This window comes from Oncorhynchus clarkii, chromosome 20, assembly GCF_045791955.1.
Source record: "Oncorhynchus clarkii lewisi isolate Uvic-CL-2024 chromosome 20, UVic_Ocla_1.0, whole genome shotgun sequence".
Taxonomy (NCBI): domain Eukaryota; kingdom Metazoa; phylum Chordata; class Actinopteri; order Salmoniformes; family Salmonidae; genus Oncorhynchus; species Oncorhynchus clarkii.
Window position 1 is genome coordinate 22609154 of NC_092166.1, and position 17186 is coordinate 22626339.

Consider the following 17186-nt stretch of genomic DNA (forward strand, 5'->3'; position numbering starts at 1 on the left):
AAAGAATGCACAAATATTGTTTCTCACACAAGTTTGTTGCCCACACAAACATCCCTTATTTACATATGATTTATATGTTTGGTTGTAGGCCCTCCACTTTCAACAACATTTCTGAGTACTCTGTAGGTTTTCACACTTCCCAGGAAGTCTGACAAAAGGGAATGCTCAGGTGTGCTAACTGTGGCGTGGCGACTTCTCCTCAAAGTTGTAGCAGCTCAGCCATTGTTGGTGGTGGCACTTCAGGAGTCTTGGTTAATCTTATCTCAGGATCATTCTCCTTGGAAGCCCCAAGTGAGAGCCGTTCTTGTCAACATTGCTCTCGTTCTGCGATGGATGTGTAGTCCTATGCAGTTTTCAATGCGTAGACACAGTCTCATGTAGCTGAAAGAGAATATTTGGTGAGTATTTTGTCTATACAGTTACAGAATTGTAGTGTTGATATCTGTTGAAAATATAACAGTGATAACATGTATTATATTGTAATGAGTTTTACTAATTGATATTTGGGGGTTTTACATCATACACATTTTTCTCCAGAGAGTGGAGGAAGAAAAGCAAATCTCCATAGACTGAAGAAGGGAAAGCAAACTGCATACATGTGTATGTAGATCAGGAAGGACTCCAGCTCAGATGTAGACCTAGATAGACAACAAATCAGAAAACTCGTAATCTGGAATACGCTTTTAGCATTTGACAACTATGGCTGCGTAAAATGCAGCCTATTACAGAATTGCCTTTGAAGATCCAACCTTTTTACGTGAGTAAAGTACATGACGGATGAACAAATATAATGACAGATCTAAGAGAAACAGGTAAATGTGTCTGTAAACTTTCCAAATGTCGACAAAAGAAAAAACCTAGACAAAGTGGGATCTTTTTGTGTCGGTTGAATTCATTGTGCGAGAAATGCAGGTGGAAACACATTTATGCACAAATATTGATATAACCATCATATAGAAGTAAACTTGGAGTCATATTCCACTGGGTGTCAATTCAACATTTATTCCACATTGGTTCAGCGTAACAATGATGTGTAAACAACGCTGATTGAACTAGTGTGTGCTCAGTGGGATGTTGTGTGGTCCTCCCACTACAACTCAAGAAAGCATGCAGTTTATTAGGCTACAGATGATAGAAGTTATGATGAACTTCACAGGATGGTGAAAGTGCATGGTGATGAGCTTGATGCTCCTTTCCAATAAATATCGAGGGTCTTATTCTGGCGACAAATATTGATGCTTGGCTGCGGTTTGACAAATACAAATAATCTCGCTATTTTGTCCATAATAATCTCAATATATCTGCGAGATGTTGGCTTGAGCGCATCTGCCAAGACCAGAGACTGGCTCATAACACACATTTTTTTTTGTGACAAAACCATCAGTAGAGTTGAACATGTGATGGAAGCTTATTTAACTTGTATTTTCTATTCAGTACATGGGGAATTTAACCGTAAAATTATTTTTTATGTGCATTACGTCATCATGCAAATACTTTTATCTGCAACAAGTCAATTTGACCGAAACACATCTCTGGTGGGAAAATGTGCATTTTGTTTTTATGTGGATTTTAGAATATTTGCATTAAATCTGTCACCAATAGGATAACAAACCTAGCTACCCACTCAGCACAGATGTCAGTGTAATGTCTTTTCCATATTGGTTCAGAAACAACGTTGATTCAACCAGTGTGTGCCCAGTGGTTAGTCTCAGATTTCCAGGGTACATTCAGTTTAGGGTGAAGGGAGTTAGTCTTTCCCCCCCCATTTTTGGAGTTAGTCTTTTTTTTCCATCTTTGGAGAAGGAAGCTACTTGGCAGAATGTGGTGTGGTGGAGGCATTTGAAATGTGGATGGAAATGGGGATTATGATCAGTGAGGTATTTTGGACTCCAACTGATGACAGCTGAATTCTATAAACACAACACTTCACAGAAGCAAGATTTATTCACAATTGGTTGCAAAAGGCACTGCAGATTCCTTGTCTAGTAGTCCCAAGTGAGGAATTTAAATATTTACATAAAAATTGTAATCTAAAAAGTATCCAATACTCATCCTGATAAATAAGGTTGTGAAGTAGTTTACTCACCATGTGGTAGGTAGGCGCGTCTAACTTCAGACAGAACAATGAGGGAGTTATATTAACCTGAGCCGCGGTGCACCGGCCTGTTGCCAATGACGTGAACTGGCAAAAGCACCGAGGATCTATTATCTGGCCCGGGTTACCCCGGTGGGAGGAGTTTACTTAATCACTTTTCACCACTAAGCAAACTCCTCCCACCGGGGTAACCCGGGCCAGATAATAGAATCCTCTCATTGTTTTGACTGAACAGGAGATCGAGGGTGTGTGTTTAACTTTGTCAAAACAAGCAGGCTACTACAATAATCACTGCAACAAAACAAGGAACATATGTTCTGTAGGACTGGCATCACAAAGTACGGTAAGACGGTCTGCATGTCGGTTCTTTAGTTGCTGACTGATATGTGGGTTTGCGGTGTAGTTTCAGTTTGCATGTGCAATTCCGAACCTTGTTCAGTAGGCTGTCTACCTTCAAAAGTTGCCTGTCTTCTATGCTCGCCTCAGTTCAAGTTCAAAGCCGATTATGTCTACATGCTCGAATGCCAAAATTCAATACAGCAATAGCACTGCTTGTATCAATTGAAAAATAAGCCTACTTTTTATGGCATTCAGTGTTTACATAACCTTTAAATTAGAGACATGCCTTTTAACTTTACTATTATAAAGCCTAATGTGTGGCTTCATGTAATATTTTGCTGTCAAATTACAGCTTCATCCAGGTATTCACAGAGCCATTTTCAGATGAATTCCCATTTAGACTTCATATTTAACAATTTAAGTTCATGGCAAAGCATTATCTTGCGCATGGAAAATCCACGGACTTTGTCCTAGAAGGCTAAGTTGGCTAATTAAAGTTAATGTTCTTTGTGAAAACTTTAGCACTTGGGATAGGCCACTGTAGTAACTGTGGTAACCAGGTCACAGCACGGTATCCCTACTGCTGATAGAGGGATAATTAGAGAAGCTGGTGAACTGGTTTGGTTGGTATGTCAGTCAGTACTAACTATTTTCATGTGCTTTTTTGGAGGGGGGGGTAGACATGCATTCTGGAACTCACGACTGCTTCTTCAACTAAACTTCAACCTGAACTAAGCCCATAAGATTACCTTGTTAAAGCTGCACTGCATGTGTAACAATGTGTGTACAGGTGTTTTTGGAGACCCCTCTGGAAATAATGCAGTTTTTTTCGTTGTCTATTTGAACACCGTTTTCCAGAAACCCCAGCGCTCGTTTGGCAGGGAGAGATGGCGAAAGTGGATGCCGAGTTCGAATCAAAAATTGCATGTGTAACAATGTGTGCACAGGTGTTGGTGAAGATGAATGTCCTGAATGGACAATAGTCCAAAAATGGAACAAAAAGAAAATTGCCTAAAATTGGAGTGGAGTATATGTTTATGTTGGATAATTAATCGTTTCTTGTTGGAATCTGTTTTGTTGAGTAAGAATGCATATGCGGGAGACTGGTTTGAGGTGTTGAATGGTGAAGTATGTGCTGGGCAAAGTGGAGTCTGTCAGAGTGACCAGGAGTGTGGTCTTATTCTGATTAACAGAGGAAGATTGCAGTGGGCCTCAAAATAATCCGGACAACAGAAGTATCGTGCTTTGAACTTCGGAGCAGAGCACTCATTGAAGGAGTCATCTCAGGGGGGGTGACTGATGTTCAGGTTGAATACCTGAAGAGAAATCCTGGTATGGTTTGTGCCTGGCGTCTGACTCGCTGGGTGAATGGGGAAAAAGAAGAAAGTCTGTTGGCCCTGATGTTTTATTTGTATTTTTTATATATATAAAGAGAACCTGCATGTGATGCTTGGTTGTGTAAGATACGCTGTAAGAGTTTTCGTCCCCAAACCATTGCAGTGTAAAAATGTGTAGGATTTGGCCATCTTTCATGTGTGTGCAGACGAACGGTGTGTATGAGGACAACAGTGTTTCAATTGTGGTGGGGATCATGATCCCGAGTTCCTGGGGTGCCTTATAAGGGTGAAGGAGATTGAGTTAGCAAAAGTTTGAGCGGTCAATCTAATCTCATGTGGAGGCGATTTTAAAAGAGTTGAGAAAACAAATGACGCTAGTGAAGATATGGTAGTGGATGCACCACAGCCTGTAGTAAATGTTTGCTGCCAGTCAAAAGGTACACTGTGTGTTTAAAAAGGTGGATTTCTGTGGTGTTCATTGCCGGTGTCAAAGAAACTGGAAATTATTTTGGCAGCGGCAGAAACGTTTTTGGGACTTCAGGAGTTTACATTGGAAGACTTGCAAAGGGTACTGGTGCCGGAAGATGGCCCGCCCTCCCAGGCTCCCCTTGAGCCTGTGTTAGGGATCAGATCTGTTTTTACTTTTAACAGAAAAGTAATTTGATTTTAGTTTATTTTTTGTAGTTTGTATGAATATATCTCCACCCTGTCCCCACATCGGTGGCAGCATGCACGCTAAATTGTGCAAATGCCAATATACCATGGAAGAACCCCAGCTTTCAGAGTAGTCTCCTGTGCTCAAAAGTGCTCTTTGCAGGAAGGAAAGATGGGCGAAATTGATGTTCTGTTTGATACTGACGGCGTGTCGGGAGAAGATGAGAGCACAGAGAGTGAGAATGAGTGGTCTACAGTGGTGAAAAAGACAAGAAACAAGACAAGAGGTGGTCCTATTTTAATTTTTTTGTGAGCCCGTGGAGCAGGAGAAGTGTGTTTTATGCCTCAACGATATCAGAATGGAATGCTTTCTGTTTTGATTTTCGAAGAAGGGCGTCTATCAAGGGGGTTATCTCTAGGGTGTTCTAATTATCATTGCAGGCTAAAGAGCTGTCCTTTTGAAGAAAGGGGAGAAGAGCTGGTTGCTTCCTGTCTGTCTGGAGTGATGTTTTACATAATGGAGAACCAGAGAGCTATCCCAGGGTCTCTAGACATCCCAGACCACAGACAACCTCGCTGGTGCGCCTGCCTGAATTGCGCATGGTGACTCCTGCACCTTACAACACACAACTGTTACCATTTCACCACTGCACTATTCCATTTATTTAAGTACCAAATACTTTCCATGACTACACTGTACTTTATTCTTCATTTGGATCCCATTTATGAAAGATATTCCATTTGGTGGTATCTCTGTAAGTACTTTTATTTTTTTCTTTGTCTGGTTGATATCAGTTCAGTGCTTTACCAGTTCAGTCATTTTTAAGAATGCTTCCCTTACACTATGCTTTTGTTATTTCGACAAGGTTAGACACACTACCTTGTATTCTTGTTTATCTCCCTAATAAACACACATTTTATATATAGGGATGCACAATATATCGGTGAACTTATCGGAATCCGCCGGAATATTTTCATGCGAATATTCTAAATTCCGCATGAAGAAAATATGTGCATTTTCCCACCAGGGTTTCCACCAAACTGACTTGTTGCCATAAAAATCAGTGCTTGATGACATAGGGCACACAAATTGCTTAAGTTGTCAGCTTCCTGAATACAAATCTAAAGTTCAATGCGTTTCCATCGCATTTTCAACTCTACCGATTAGTTTTGGTACAAAGATTGATGGGTTATATAGCAAATGTGCCTACTCTGGTCTTGGCATGTACCTGCGAGCTGTTGGCCAGAGCGCACAAGTAAAGATCAACATGTCACCAAAATAAGACCCTCAATATTTATTGCAAAGGAGCATCAAGCTCATCACCATGCACTTTCACCACCCAGTGAAGTTCATCATGATTTATAGGGTGTCCAATCAAACACGCATCTTTTGACCAATGGGTAAAATATTTTAATTGTGTAGATAATCCTCTGAGAGCCAATGGTCCAAAGCTCATGTCTCTATCATTATCAGTTAAGTTATTATGATGTTTACCTTTGTAGGGTGGCCAAAATTATGGTGACTAAATCAATGGAGGGCCAGAGCAGGGGGAAAAAAGTAAAGTAAAAATTAAGATTTTTCTTCTTCTTCGATGTCAGCCAATCAAATCAGCTCTGAAAAAGAGCTGACTTGAAAAGAGCTGATGTGATTGTTCAAAAGGCCAATTAGTGGAATAAATATCAGAATTGGGATGCCTGTGTAATATGCAGCGTTTGATATAATTGCCTTTGATGACCATCAGTCTTAGATTTTCACGGTAAATATTCAGTTTAGGATAAAAGGTTAGGAAATAGTCTCCTTTTCCAATAAAAAATTTAATACTATTAGGCAGTATGGCCATTTGATTAATTGTTCAGCAGTCTTATGGCTTGTGGGTAGAAGCTGCTAAGGAGCCCTTGAGCAAGGCACTTAAACCTTAATTGCTATAGGGTCGTCGTCAATGGCTGATCCCTGGCCGTGACCCCACTCTCCGAGGAGTGGGCTATGCAAAAAAAAAAAAAAATTTCAATTCATACATGCGTATAAAATACTGTATGTACACTTGAACTAGCAACGTGCAGGCCCCAGCTACCTTAGATCTGTCTTTTTTAGCCATCTCTAGTTCCTTGCTTAAATTTTACGCTTGCGACTCTTTCATACACGTGCTTGTGCCTGTCGTTTTTTCCCTTTAACGTTGCGACCATGTAAATGTTTGTAATGTTCTGTCAAACACACCCCGGTAATGGCTGAAATGGGGTCAATGTATTTCATCAGGGAATCGTTTAATACAGTTTAAATGTTTACAAGTCATATGCGCTGAAATGAAAGCATCTTCCGAAAAATTACTTATATTGTTTGATTTCACAAAAAAACTTCAAGTTTGTATAGATGTGTGTAATCTAAAGCCAAGCATGTCGATTTGTAATCCAAGGCCATCCTGCTATTGACACAGAATGTGACAACAACAGTAATTAATGAGGCAGTGTAAACTGGGCTGGTGAGTGCAGGTAGGCCCAGACAGCACATTTTTGGTGGTTGCAAACCTTCTCCACCCATTTGTTAATATATGTAAATACTCCCTTTATTTTATACCAAAATATTTTGAATTCCTTCATACATTATTTGCCTGTGCAGTAAAATGTTTTAAAATCAAATTTTATTGGTCACATACACATGGTTAGCAGATGTTAATGCGAGTGTAGCGAAATGTTTGTGCTTCTAGTTCTGACCGTGCATTATCGAAAAAGTAATCTAACAATTTCAAAACAACTACCTTATACCCACAAGTGTAAAGGAATGAATATGTACATATAAATATATGGATGAGCGATGGCCGAGCGGCATAGGCAAGATGCAGTAGATGGTATAGAGTACAGTATATACATATGAGATGAGTAATGTAGGGTATGTAAACATTATATAAAGTGGCATTGTTTAAAGTGACTTGTGATATGCTTTATTACAGGGCTTTGAATGCGTTGTGGAAGTTGGAGTAGCAATGATCCAGAATGTGTCGTGCATTCGATATGCTGATAATTTAGGGAGCCTTGTTTTCAGATTAGCTCTGTTAAAATCCCCAGCTACAATAAATGCATCCTCAGGATATATGGTTTCCAGTTTACATAGAGTCCAATGAAGTTCTTTCAGGGCGGTCGAGGTATCTGCTTGGGGGTGATATACATGGCTGTGATTATAATCGAAGAGGATTCTGTTGGTAGATAATGCGGTCGGCATTTGATTGTAAGGAATTCTAGGACAGGTGAACAAAAGGACTTGTGTTCCTGTAGGTTGTTATGATCACACCACAACTCGTTAATCATAAGGCATACACCCCCGCCCTTCTTCTTACCAGAGAGATGTTTGTTTCTGTCGGCGTGATGCATGAGGAAATCGGGTGGCTATACCGACTCTAACATATCCGGAGTGAGCCATGTTTCCAGGAAGAAAAGAATGTTACGATCTCTGATGTCTCTCTGGAAGGTAAACCTTGCTCGAATTTCGTCTACCTTGTTCTCAAGAGACTAGACATTGGCAAGTAGTATACTCGGGCTCACCGCTCCTGTCTACGGAGCCTGACCAGAAGACCACTCCGTCTGCCCCTTCTGCGGCGTCGTTGCTTTGGGTTGCCTACTGGGAGCCGATCCATTGTCCTGGGTGGTGGTCCAAACCGAGGATCCGATTCGGGAAAGTCATATTCCTGGTCGTAATGTTGGTGAGTTGACGTTGCTCTTATATCCAATCGTTCTTCCCGGCTGTATGTAATAAGACTTAAGATTTCCTGGGGTAGCAATGTAAGAAATAATACATAAAAAAACAAAATACTGCGAAGTTTCCTAAGAACGCGAAGCAATGCGAATGTGAAGCGAGGCAACCATTATGTGCTATCATTCAGTCAATATCTGATAGATTTTCTGTTTCTACTTGTACATGTGTGAAATAGGACAAATGTAAGCACCTACCTAATATTGTTATTATGGAATGTTAGTTTTGTACTCGATACATGTGTAGCATACCTTTTTGAGCTTGATCAAATATGGAATAACATAATCTGTGCAGTAGGCTAGAATTGGGATGGTATGTCCTCAATACTCAAAGTAAATCCTGGATAGTTAATTTTCCTAAACAGCTGAGCTACATAGATGCCTATCATTATAAGAAGTCTACTTTGTTATTTGTTATATTATTCCTCTTCTTGGCCAGCTAGGTGAAACAAAATTATGGAACAGACAAGGTAAAAAAATACTTCGCTAAAGTCTGTGCTTACTGATCTGATTCTGCTCCTATACTCGACAATGGTGGGGCTGGAAATGCAGGCATGCCAGGCATTGATGTAGATGTATTTATTTTATGACTGAAATTGTGAACTACAAGTGGAACCAGGCTGGACACTCCCCTATCCTCATCAAAGGGGCCACTGTGGAGAAGGTCAATAACTTCAAATTCCTTGGCGTACACATCTCAGAGAAGCTGACATGGTCTAACGGTCAAAAAGATCATCAGGGACCCCAGCCACCCAAACCATGCCTGGTTCTCCCCGCTTCAATCACTTAGACGTAGGCAGTACAAGAGCATCATGGCAAAAACTGAAAGAGTGGCCAATAGTTTCTATCCTCAGACCATCAGGCTGCTGAATAGCCCACACTAGTCAGCTACCAGCTCCCCCCTTCTGCTACTTCCCCAATGGACATTATTTTATTTCAGTTAGTCCTGAATGTTGGAGCTCGAATATTACCATTTTCACACTGTACCTTGCAACCACACCTGCAACCCTGTACATGTGACTATCAAACAAGAGGTCTCAAAGGAGCATAGGGGATTTAAAGGGTATGTGTCTCAGTCATCAGATTTCAACCCAATTGAATACTTATGGGAGATTCTGCAGTGCCACCACCATCAACAAAACACGAAATGATGGAATTTCTTGTGGAAGGTTGGTGTTGGATCCCTCCAATAGAGTTTCATACACTTGTAGAATCTATGCCAAGGCGCATTGGAGCTGTTGTGGTGGCCCAACGCCCTTTTTAAGACACTTTGTTGGTGTTTCATCAATTGTATTATTTTACCTGTTACATGTGAACTTATCCTTTCCTTCTTCCTTTCCTCTACTGGCCATGGTTAACCCTAGGAATGGAGGAACATATGTTGGAAAAGGGAGCTAGGTAAGGAGTCTAGGAAATGAAAGGGATCTAGGAAAGGATGAAAGGATTAAAGAAAATTGAGTGTGGAAAGGAGCTAGGAAAGGAGATGATGGAAAGGGATTTGTGGGATGGAGGAGAGAAAAGGAAAGAAGGAAAAGAAAGTGCGCTAAGAAAGGAAAAATAGGAAAGGTAATGAGATAGGAAATTAAGCTAGTAAAGGAGGAGATGAAATGGAAGGAGGAAAATAAAGCAGGAAAGGGAGCAAGGAATGGAATCTAGGAAATAAAAGGAGGAGTTCACATGTATGTGGTAGGGATTAACCACTGCCAGTAGATGGTGATGTATTGGTTTTAGAGACAAACTGGTTTTAGTCACAGGGGGCTGCAGCTGGATACTATTGTAAATATCAACAAGCTAGACTAGATATGTGCAGCAAAAAAGCTAGCTATCGCTCTGCTTGGCTAGCTGCTTGACTGAACACAATGTTAGTGCACTGTTCTTTGATTGGCTAAATGGATCCGTCTTGTCGTAAGACTTCGGCTAAAGATTTGAATCTTGGAAACTCCAACCAAAGACATCACACGTTCTAAAACTAGACTGCTCAGATTAAACAAACTGTTGCGTCGTGTCTCAATTTACATATCTGAACTGGGCTTTATAATCATGGCTAGGCAATTCCGTGCCCGTAGACTAGTGTGAAGAAAAGTAGCTAGCTAGAGCTAACCAATATCAACATGACTTTCAGACCAGACTTCAGAAATATAACAGGTCAAGTAACGTTATACACAAGTTGGTTAGTAACAACTATCTTGTGAAGCCACATTTTATAATCAAATTAAACAAACCAATGTCAGTCAGCTAACAACCTAGCCACAATAGCTAACATTATCAAGCTAGCTAATACGAACTAATGGATGCGTGTCTTGAAAACAATAAAAAAACAAGTAATTCAAAATAGAGCCCTAGCATGAATATTTACAATTAAATATAAAAACCGACATTTAACTTTATATCTAGAAATATATTATATCTAGTTAGCAATATTGTACCTTTTCAGCAGAAAATATGCAAACTCTGTCATTTTTGAATCCCTTCTATCAAATGTATTTATAAAGCCCTATTTACTTCAGCTGATGTCTCAAAGTGCTATACAGAAACCCAGTCTAAAACCCCAAACCGCAAGCAATGCAGTTGTAGAAGCACGGTGGCTAGGGAAAACTCCCTAGAAAGGCCAAAACCTAGGAAGAAACCTAGAGGGACCAGGCTATGAGGGGTGGCCAGTTCTCTTCTGGCTGTGCCGGGTGGAGAATATAACAGTACATGGCCAAGATGTTCATAGATGACCAGGAGGGTCTAATAATAATAATTAATAATCACAGTGGTTGTGGAGGGTGCAACAGGTCAGCACCTCGGGAGTAAATGTCAGTTGGCTTTTCATAGCGGAGCATTCTGTTAGAGACAGCAGGTGCGGTAGAGAGAAAGTGTGAATGCAGATCCGAGGTTTACTCTCGTCTTGGCCTGTGCTTTATTGCTTTCTGTTTTAGGTTAGGTCGTTGGCCCCTCACGTCTGCCATGTCTGTAAGATAGCTATCTCTGCTCGCCAAGTCTGAACATGGGCTCAGCTTGCTAGCTATCATACCCCTACCAGTTAGAATATCCCTAAGCTACGGAAACACGTCACTCATTATCCACAGCACAGAATATGTTGGGAAAATCTGACCCGACAGGGAAAATTTTTGTCAGGCAGGCTAGAGGCGCAATATTAATACTTTTGCTTCACATTGGATGAACACTAGTGACTTACTGGAGCAGAAAAAAAGTTACAAAATGCCGCTTTAAGAAATGTGCAGCAATGTCATGCAGGAACTTTGCCATGGGGCTACTGAGTGATAAACATCTATTGGTCAACATTCTTGCCAGATCAGACACAGGTTTGCTCATTTGCTTAGTTTCTTTTCCTGTTTTGGTTAATGACAAAATAGGCTTATTGTGCTTTATTCTTAGTCACAGGGTCTTGAAGCGGACACACACAGAGAGCTCAGTGGGCAGGACATGACCAGGTGGTCTTTTTGCTTTTTCAGTATGAGTTATTTAATGAGGATTACGGAATCACACACTGACTTGACAAATGTCTTCTCTCTAATAGGGTTGATGGAGCCAGACATGGATTAAACTAAGTACTGTGACACAACATCTGTAAAGAAGAGAGGAGGAGAGACGTCAAGAGCAGAAACATCTGTAAATCTCTAAGGGTTCCCTAATCTGCATATTCATACCGCGGGAACCACAGACTGTTTGTGGTTTGACATCTTGTGACTGTCATTGACACAACAGACCAAACTCATCATAATGGAATCTCTCTCACAACAAGAGTCCATTCTAGATTGTCAGATCTCACAACAAGACTCCATGTTAGAATGTCAGATCTGTTTCAACTATTACAGTTCGTGGCATAGGCCCAAGCTCCTGGACTGCCAGCACACCTGCTGCTCAGTGTGCTTGACCCAGATGAGGATGAGCCAGAGTGAGCTGCGCTGCCCCTGGTGTCGCTGTGTCACCACTTTGCCCCCAGGGGTCTCTGTCTCCCAACTCCTAGATGACCCGGACACTATGGCCATCATCTCTGTCCCATACACACCTGTCTTCATACGGCTGCCGTGTAATGCCTACCTTCCAGTAGAACACCATGAGAGGGCTACAGGGATGGAGGAGGAACATGGAATGAGGGAAGGGGAGGAAGGTAGTTGTAAGAGCGCATTTGGGACCAGGTTCTGCTTAGTGGCTGTTGTGGGATTTGTCCTACTCTTACTTGTGTACATTATACTGCACAGCATGAACTGCAACTCAGAACGGTTCACCATGATATCCTGTGGCTGAAAGACTTGATGATGATAATAATAAGCTATTTCGGATCTTTATATCTCACTCCCCAAAATTACAGGACATTGTCACAATGCCAACATTCAGGCTATTTCTTAACCACGAATAGTACTGCCATACTGAGTAAGGAAATGGTTGCCATACTTTGTATTTCGAATGTGTTCAGATATATTGAATCATTATTTATTTATTTTTTTCAAATGATTTCTCATGTCTTTGTGCAATAGACAGTTAAAAAATTAAACCAATCACCATTATGCTTCTCTGTTGTGATTCACCCAGAAAAGCACAAATCAAATGTTATTGTCACATACACATTTAGCAGATGTTATTGCGGGTGTAGCGAAAGGCTTACTTGTGTTAATTCATATGAAAAACATAAAACTGACCCATTTTTAGAGGTCTGTGATTTGTATTTCTTCAAGTCTTCCTTTTCACCTACAGATGATGCTATTTGACTTTTTTAGTGACATTTTAATCTTTAGGTCCCACACAATCAAGGCTCTAAATTAATATTTTTAAGATGGAAGAACTGTCAGAAAAGCAAAAACTTTTTTGCCCATCAAGACCTGAATCCAGACATCTGTCAATACAGGGTTTACTCTAATCATTTCATCACTGGTAAGTCAAGTCTGATCGATTTCAAGTTTAGTTTCCCTGTTTTGCTAACCATGTGTTAGCCAAAATTAGCTAGGCTGGATAGCTTGTAGTCTAGTCACAAGCATGTGTCGCTTGAGTTTCAAGTTTTGGGGAAGCACTTTTTTTTTTTTTACCATTAAAAATGCCCCTTTTATAACATGCCTCTAGCATTGCATTTGCCGACTAATGTAAGTCTACTATTCCTAATGTGATGAATAGATTGGATAGTGATGATTTATGCTATTAATAAGCACATAGTGGCATAGGCTATATCAGAGACGTTTATTTCCGTTGCACTGAAAAATGTGGCTTTTGTCAAACATTTAATGCAATTATACTACACTTTATAGGACTGGGGAGTGGAGACCTTAGCAGAATATTGTTTTAATAATACTCTACTGACACTGATAACAGATCAATAAAAACGACCTCGTCTTGAAAGAAACCATGTAATCTAGGCCGAAAAGGGATCCTGGCTAAAAGGGATCCAGCTTTTGTCAAATGAATGTAGAAGATTTAGCTAAAATACAACTTTTTTTTCTGAACCTTAACCTAATTATCCTAACCTGCTGTGTAAATTCTCCTAATCTGCCATGAAATGTCAAATATTACATTCATTTGACAAAAGATGGATCCCTTGAAAAGGGGAGATTTGTACAATATGACATCCATATCAAAAATTGAATCAAATTTTATTTGTCACGTGCCGAATACAACAGGTTGCCTTACAGTGAAATGCTTACTTACAAGCCCTTAACCAACAATGCAGTATTTAAGAAAAATAAGTGTTAAAGTATTAACTAAACTAAACAGAAGGAAAAAATAATAATATATATATATATGTGTGTGTATGTGTATAAAAGAGCAACAATAAAATAACAGGCTATATACAGGGGCTACCGGTACAGAGTCAATGTGCGGGGGCACAGGTTAGTCAAGGTAATATGTACATGTAGGTAGAGGTAAAGTGACTATGCATCGATAATAAACAGAGTAGCAGCATTGTAAAAATGGGAGGGGGGGGGGCAATGCAAATAGTTTCTGTAGCCATTTGATTAGCTGTTCAGGAGTCTTATGGCTTGGGTGTAGAAGCTGTTAAGAAGTCTTTTGGACCTCAATTTGGCACTCCGGTACTGCTTGTCATGCGGTAGCAGAGAGAACAGTATGACTAGGGTGGCTGGAGTCTTTGGCAATTTTTTTGTGCATTCCTCTGACACCGCCTGGTATAGAGGTCCTGGATGGCAGGAAGCTTGGTCCCAGTGATGTACTGGGCCGTAGCACTACCCTCTGTAGTGCCTTGGGGTCGGAGGCCGAGCAGTTGCCATACCAGGCAGTGATGCAACCAGAACTTTTGAGGATCTGAGGACCCATGCCAAACCTTTTCAGTCTACTGAATGTCTTGGTGTGTTTGGACCATGATCGTTTGTTGGTGACGTGGACACCAAGGAACTTGAAGCTCTCAACCTGCTCCACTACAGCCCGGTTGATGAGAATGGGGGCGTGCTCGGGCCTCCTTTTCCTGTAATTCACAATCATCTCCATTGTCTTGATCACGTTGAGGGAGAGATTGTTATCCTGGCACCACACTACCAGGTCTCTGACTTCCCTATAGGCTGTCTCATCGTTGTCCGTGATTAGGCCTACCACTGTTGTGCCATCGCAAACTGAATGATGGCGTTGTAGTTGTGCTTGGCCATGCAGTCATGGGTGAACAGGGAGTACAGGAGGCGAATGAGCACATATTCCCGAGGGGCCCCCGTGTTGAGGATCAGCGTGGCAGATGTGTTGTTACCTACCCTCACCACCTGGAGTGGCCCATCAGGATTTCCAGGATTCTGTTAAGGAGGAATGTGTTCAGTCCCATGGTCCTTAGCTTAGTGATGACCTTTTGAGGGCACTATGGTGTTGAACGCTGAGCTGTAGTCAATGCACAGCATTATCATGTACAGTAGGTGTTCCTTTTGTCCAGGTGGAAAGGGCAGTGTGGAGTGCAATAGAGATTGCATCATATGTGGATCTGTTGGGGTGGTATACAAATTGTAGTGGGTCTAGGGTTTCTGTGATAATGGTGTTGATGTGAGCCATGACCAGCCTTTCAAAGCACTTCATGGCTACAGATGTGAGTGCTACGGGTCAGTAATAATTTAGGCAGGTTACCTTGGTGTTCTTGGGCACAGGGACTATGGTGGTCTGCTTGAAACATGTTGGTATTACAGACTCTGTCAGGGACAGGCTGAAAATGTCAGTGAAGACACTTGCCAGTTGGTCAGTGCATGCTCGGAGTACACCTGCTTGTAATCCATCAGGCCCTGCGGCCTTGTGAATGTTGACCTGTTTTAAAGGTTTTACTCGCAACGGATAGCGTGATCACACAGTCATCTGGAACAGCTGATGCTCTCATGCATGCTTCAGTGTCGCTTGCCTCGAAGCGAGCATAGAAGTTACTTCGCTCTTCTGGCAGGCTCGTGTCACTGCGCAGCTCGAGGCTGTGCTTCCCTTTGTAGACTAATAGCTTGCAAGCCCTGCCACATCTGATGAGCGTCGGCGCTGGTGTAGTACGATTCAATCTTAGTCCTGTATTGACATTTTGCCTGTTTGATGGTTTTGTCGGAGGGCATAGCGGGATTTCTTATAAGCGTCCGGGTTAGAGTCCCGCTCCTTGAAGCTCTACCCTTTTAGCTCAGTGCGGTTGTTGCCTGTCTTCCATGGCTTCTGGTTGGGGTATGTACGTACGGTCAATGTGGGGACGACATCATCGATGCACTTATTGATGAAGCCAGTGACTGATGTAGTGTACTCCTCAATGCCATCGGAAGAATCCCAGAACATATTCCAGTCCGTGTGCTAGCAAAACAGTCCTGTAGCTTAGCATCTGTGTCATTTGACCACTTCTGTATATCCTGGAGGACATTATTTTCCCACAAAACTCCTATGGTAATAACCCAATGATAATTTGATAAGTTTATTCATAAGAGGAGGGAAAATGTATGGCCATTACAGCATATGACAAAAGCCACAATGGGATATGACAACCTAATTTGTTGACTTGGTTGTTCCAGTCCAACAATAAAGGATATCCATATGACATTAAAACACCCATTAAAAACAACCAAATACTTCAGAGCCCTGAAGTGATTTTCTAACATCAGGTGTGCTTCTCATTTGTTTATGTACTGTAGGTTTACCAGCTGACCTCTATCAAGACACCCATGTCAACTGGATTCCCACTGTGAAGAGGAGCAACATCAGTTTCTCCTTCAACTTGATCATTTTCTAAATAAGGAGACATCCCTCAGTTGTATGAGAAGGTTGTCATATGCTGTGCTTTGGACAATCTGAATGATTCTGTTGTGTCAGATATGTAGAGAGCACCTTCACCTTGTCGTCATGACTAAACTGCCCCCTTAAACTGTGTGTGTGTGTAATTTGGAACTTGTAAAATACTATAATTTGTATTGTAAACATACTGTACTTAAATAATATATTGTTGTATGGGTGAAATGAAAGTATTTTGCTAACTCTTCTTTGCCTAGCCCCATTGAATAAAAAGCATTTCTTATAGCCCAACTATTGTCTTTATTTTACAATTTAAACACATTTCGCGTAGACAATGTAATTGTCGTGGTAGTCTTAGGCAAACAATCTTCATTATCACAGTGGCACCGCCAAGTGCCACTCAGACCTTCTGGTGGCAGTAGTTGTATGTTTGAATATTAGGATCCCATCATCTCTTGCTTTGACATTTCACCACCTAGATTACAAGGGTTGGATTTGCACTAAACAATTTCATGTCAGCACAAGGCATGTACCAAATCTAGTATTATGATTAGCCTCATACATTATCAACTGGTATTGTTTTAATATTGAGAACATATATCTAAAAAATGTGCGAGTTAAGCTATTCTCTACTTCAGATGCACAATGTCAAGTGGTGCATTGCAAATTCCCATAAGGTTAATGCCATCGTACTGTAGGGCAGTGGTTCCCAACTCCGGTCCCCTAGTACCCCCAACAGTACCATTTATTGTAGCCCCGGACGAACACACCTGATTTAACTTGTCTAACTAATCATCAGGCTCTCTGAGTTGACTCAGGTGTGTTTGTCCGGGGCTACAACAAAAATG

General features: G+C 41.1%; 1 protein-coding gene across 4 annotated transcripts; it reads left to right on the forward strand.

Annotated features, from left to right (window-relative positions):
* Positions 1 to 201: 201 nt before the first annotated feature.
* LOC139377332 (E3 ubiquitin-protein ligase RNF152-like) lies at positions 202 to 13520 on the forward strand. 4 transcript variants are annotated; one of them, XM_071120354.1, is made up of 3 exons: positions 202 to 398; positions 11548 to 11603; positions 11690 to 13520. In XM_071120354.1, the coding sequence occupies exon 3, from the start codon at positions 11893 to 11895 to the stop codon at positions 12418 to 12420; it is 528 nt and encodes a 175-aa protein (XP_070976455.1). In that variant the 5' UTR covers positions 202 to 398; positions 11548 to 11603; positions 11690 to 11892; the 3' UTR covers positions 12421 to 13520. The 4 variants fall into 4 exon arrangements, with proteins under 4 accessions (XP_070976455.1, XP_070976456.1, XP_070976454.1 ...); XM_071120353.1 differs by lacking the exon at positions 202 to 398 and adding an exon at positions 2330 to 2438; XM_071120355.1 differs by lacking the exon at positions 11548 to 11603.
* Positions 13521 to 17186: the final 3666 nt, after the last annotated feature.

What these genes read in the sequence shown, in the direction of transcription:
- LOC139377332 (XM_071120354.1), top strand. Translation starts at nt 11,893, where the DNA reads ATGGAATCTCTCTCACAACAAGAGTCCATTCTAGATTGTCAGATCTCA.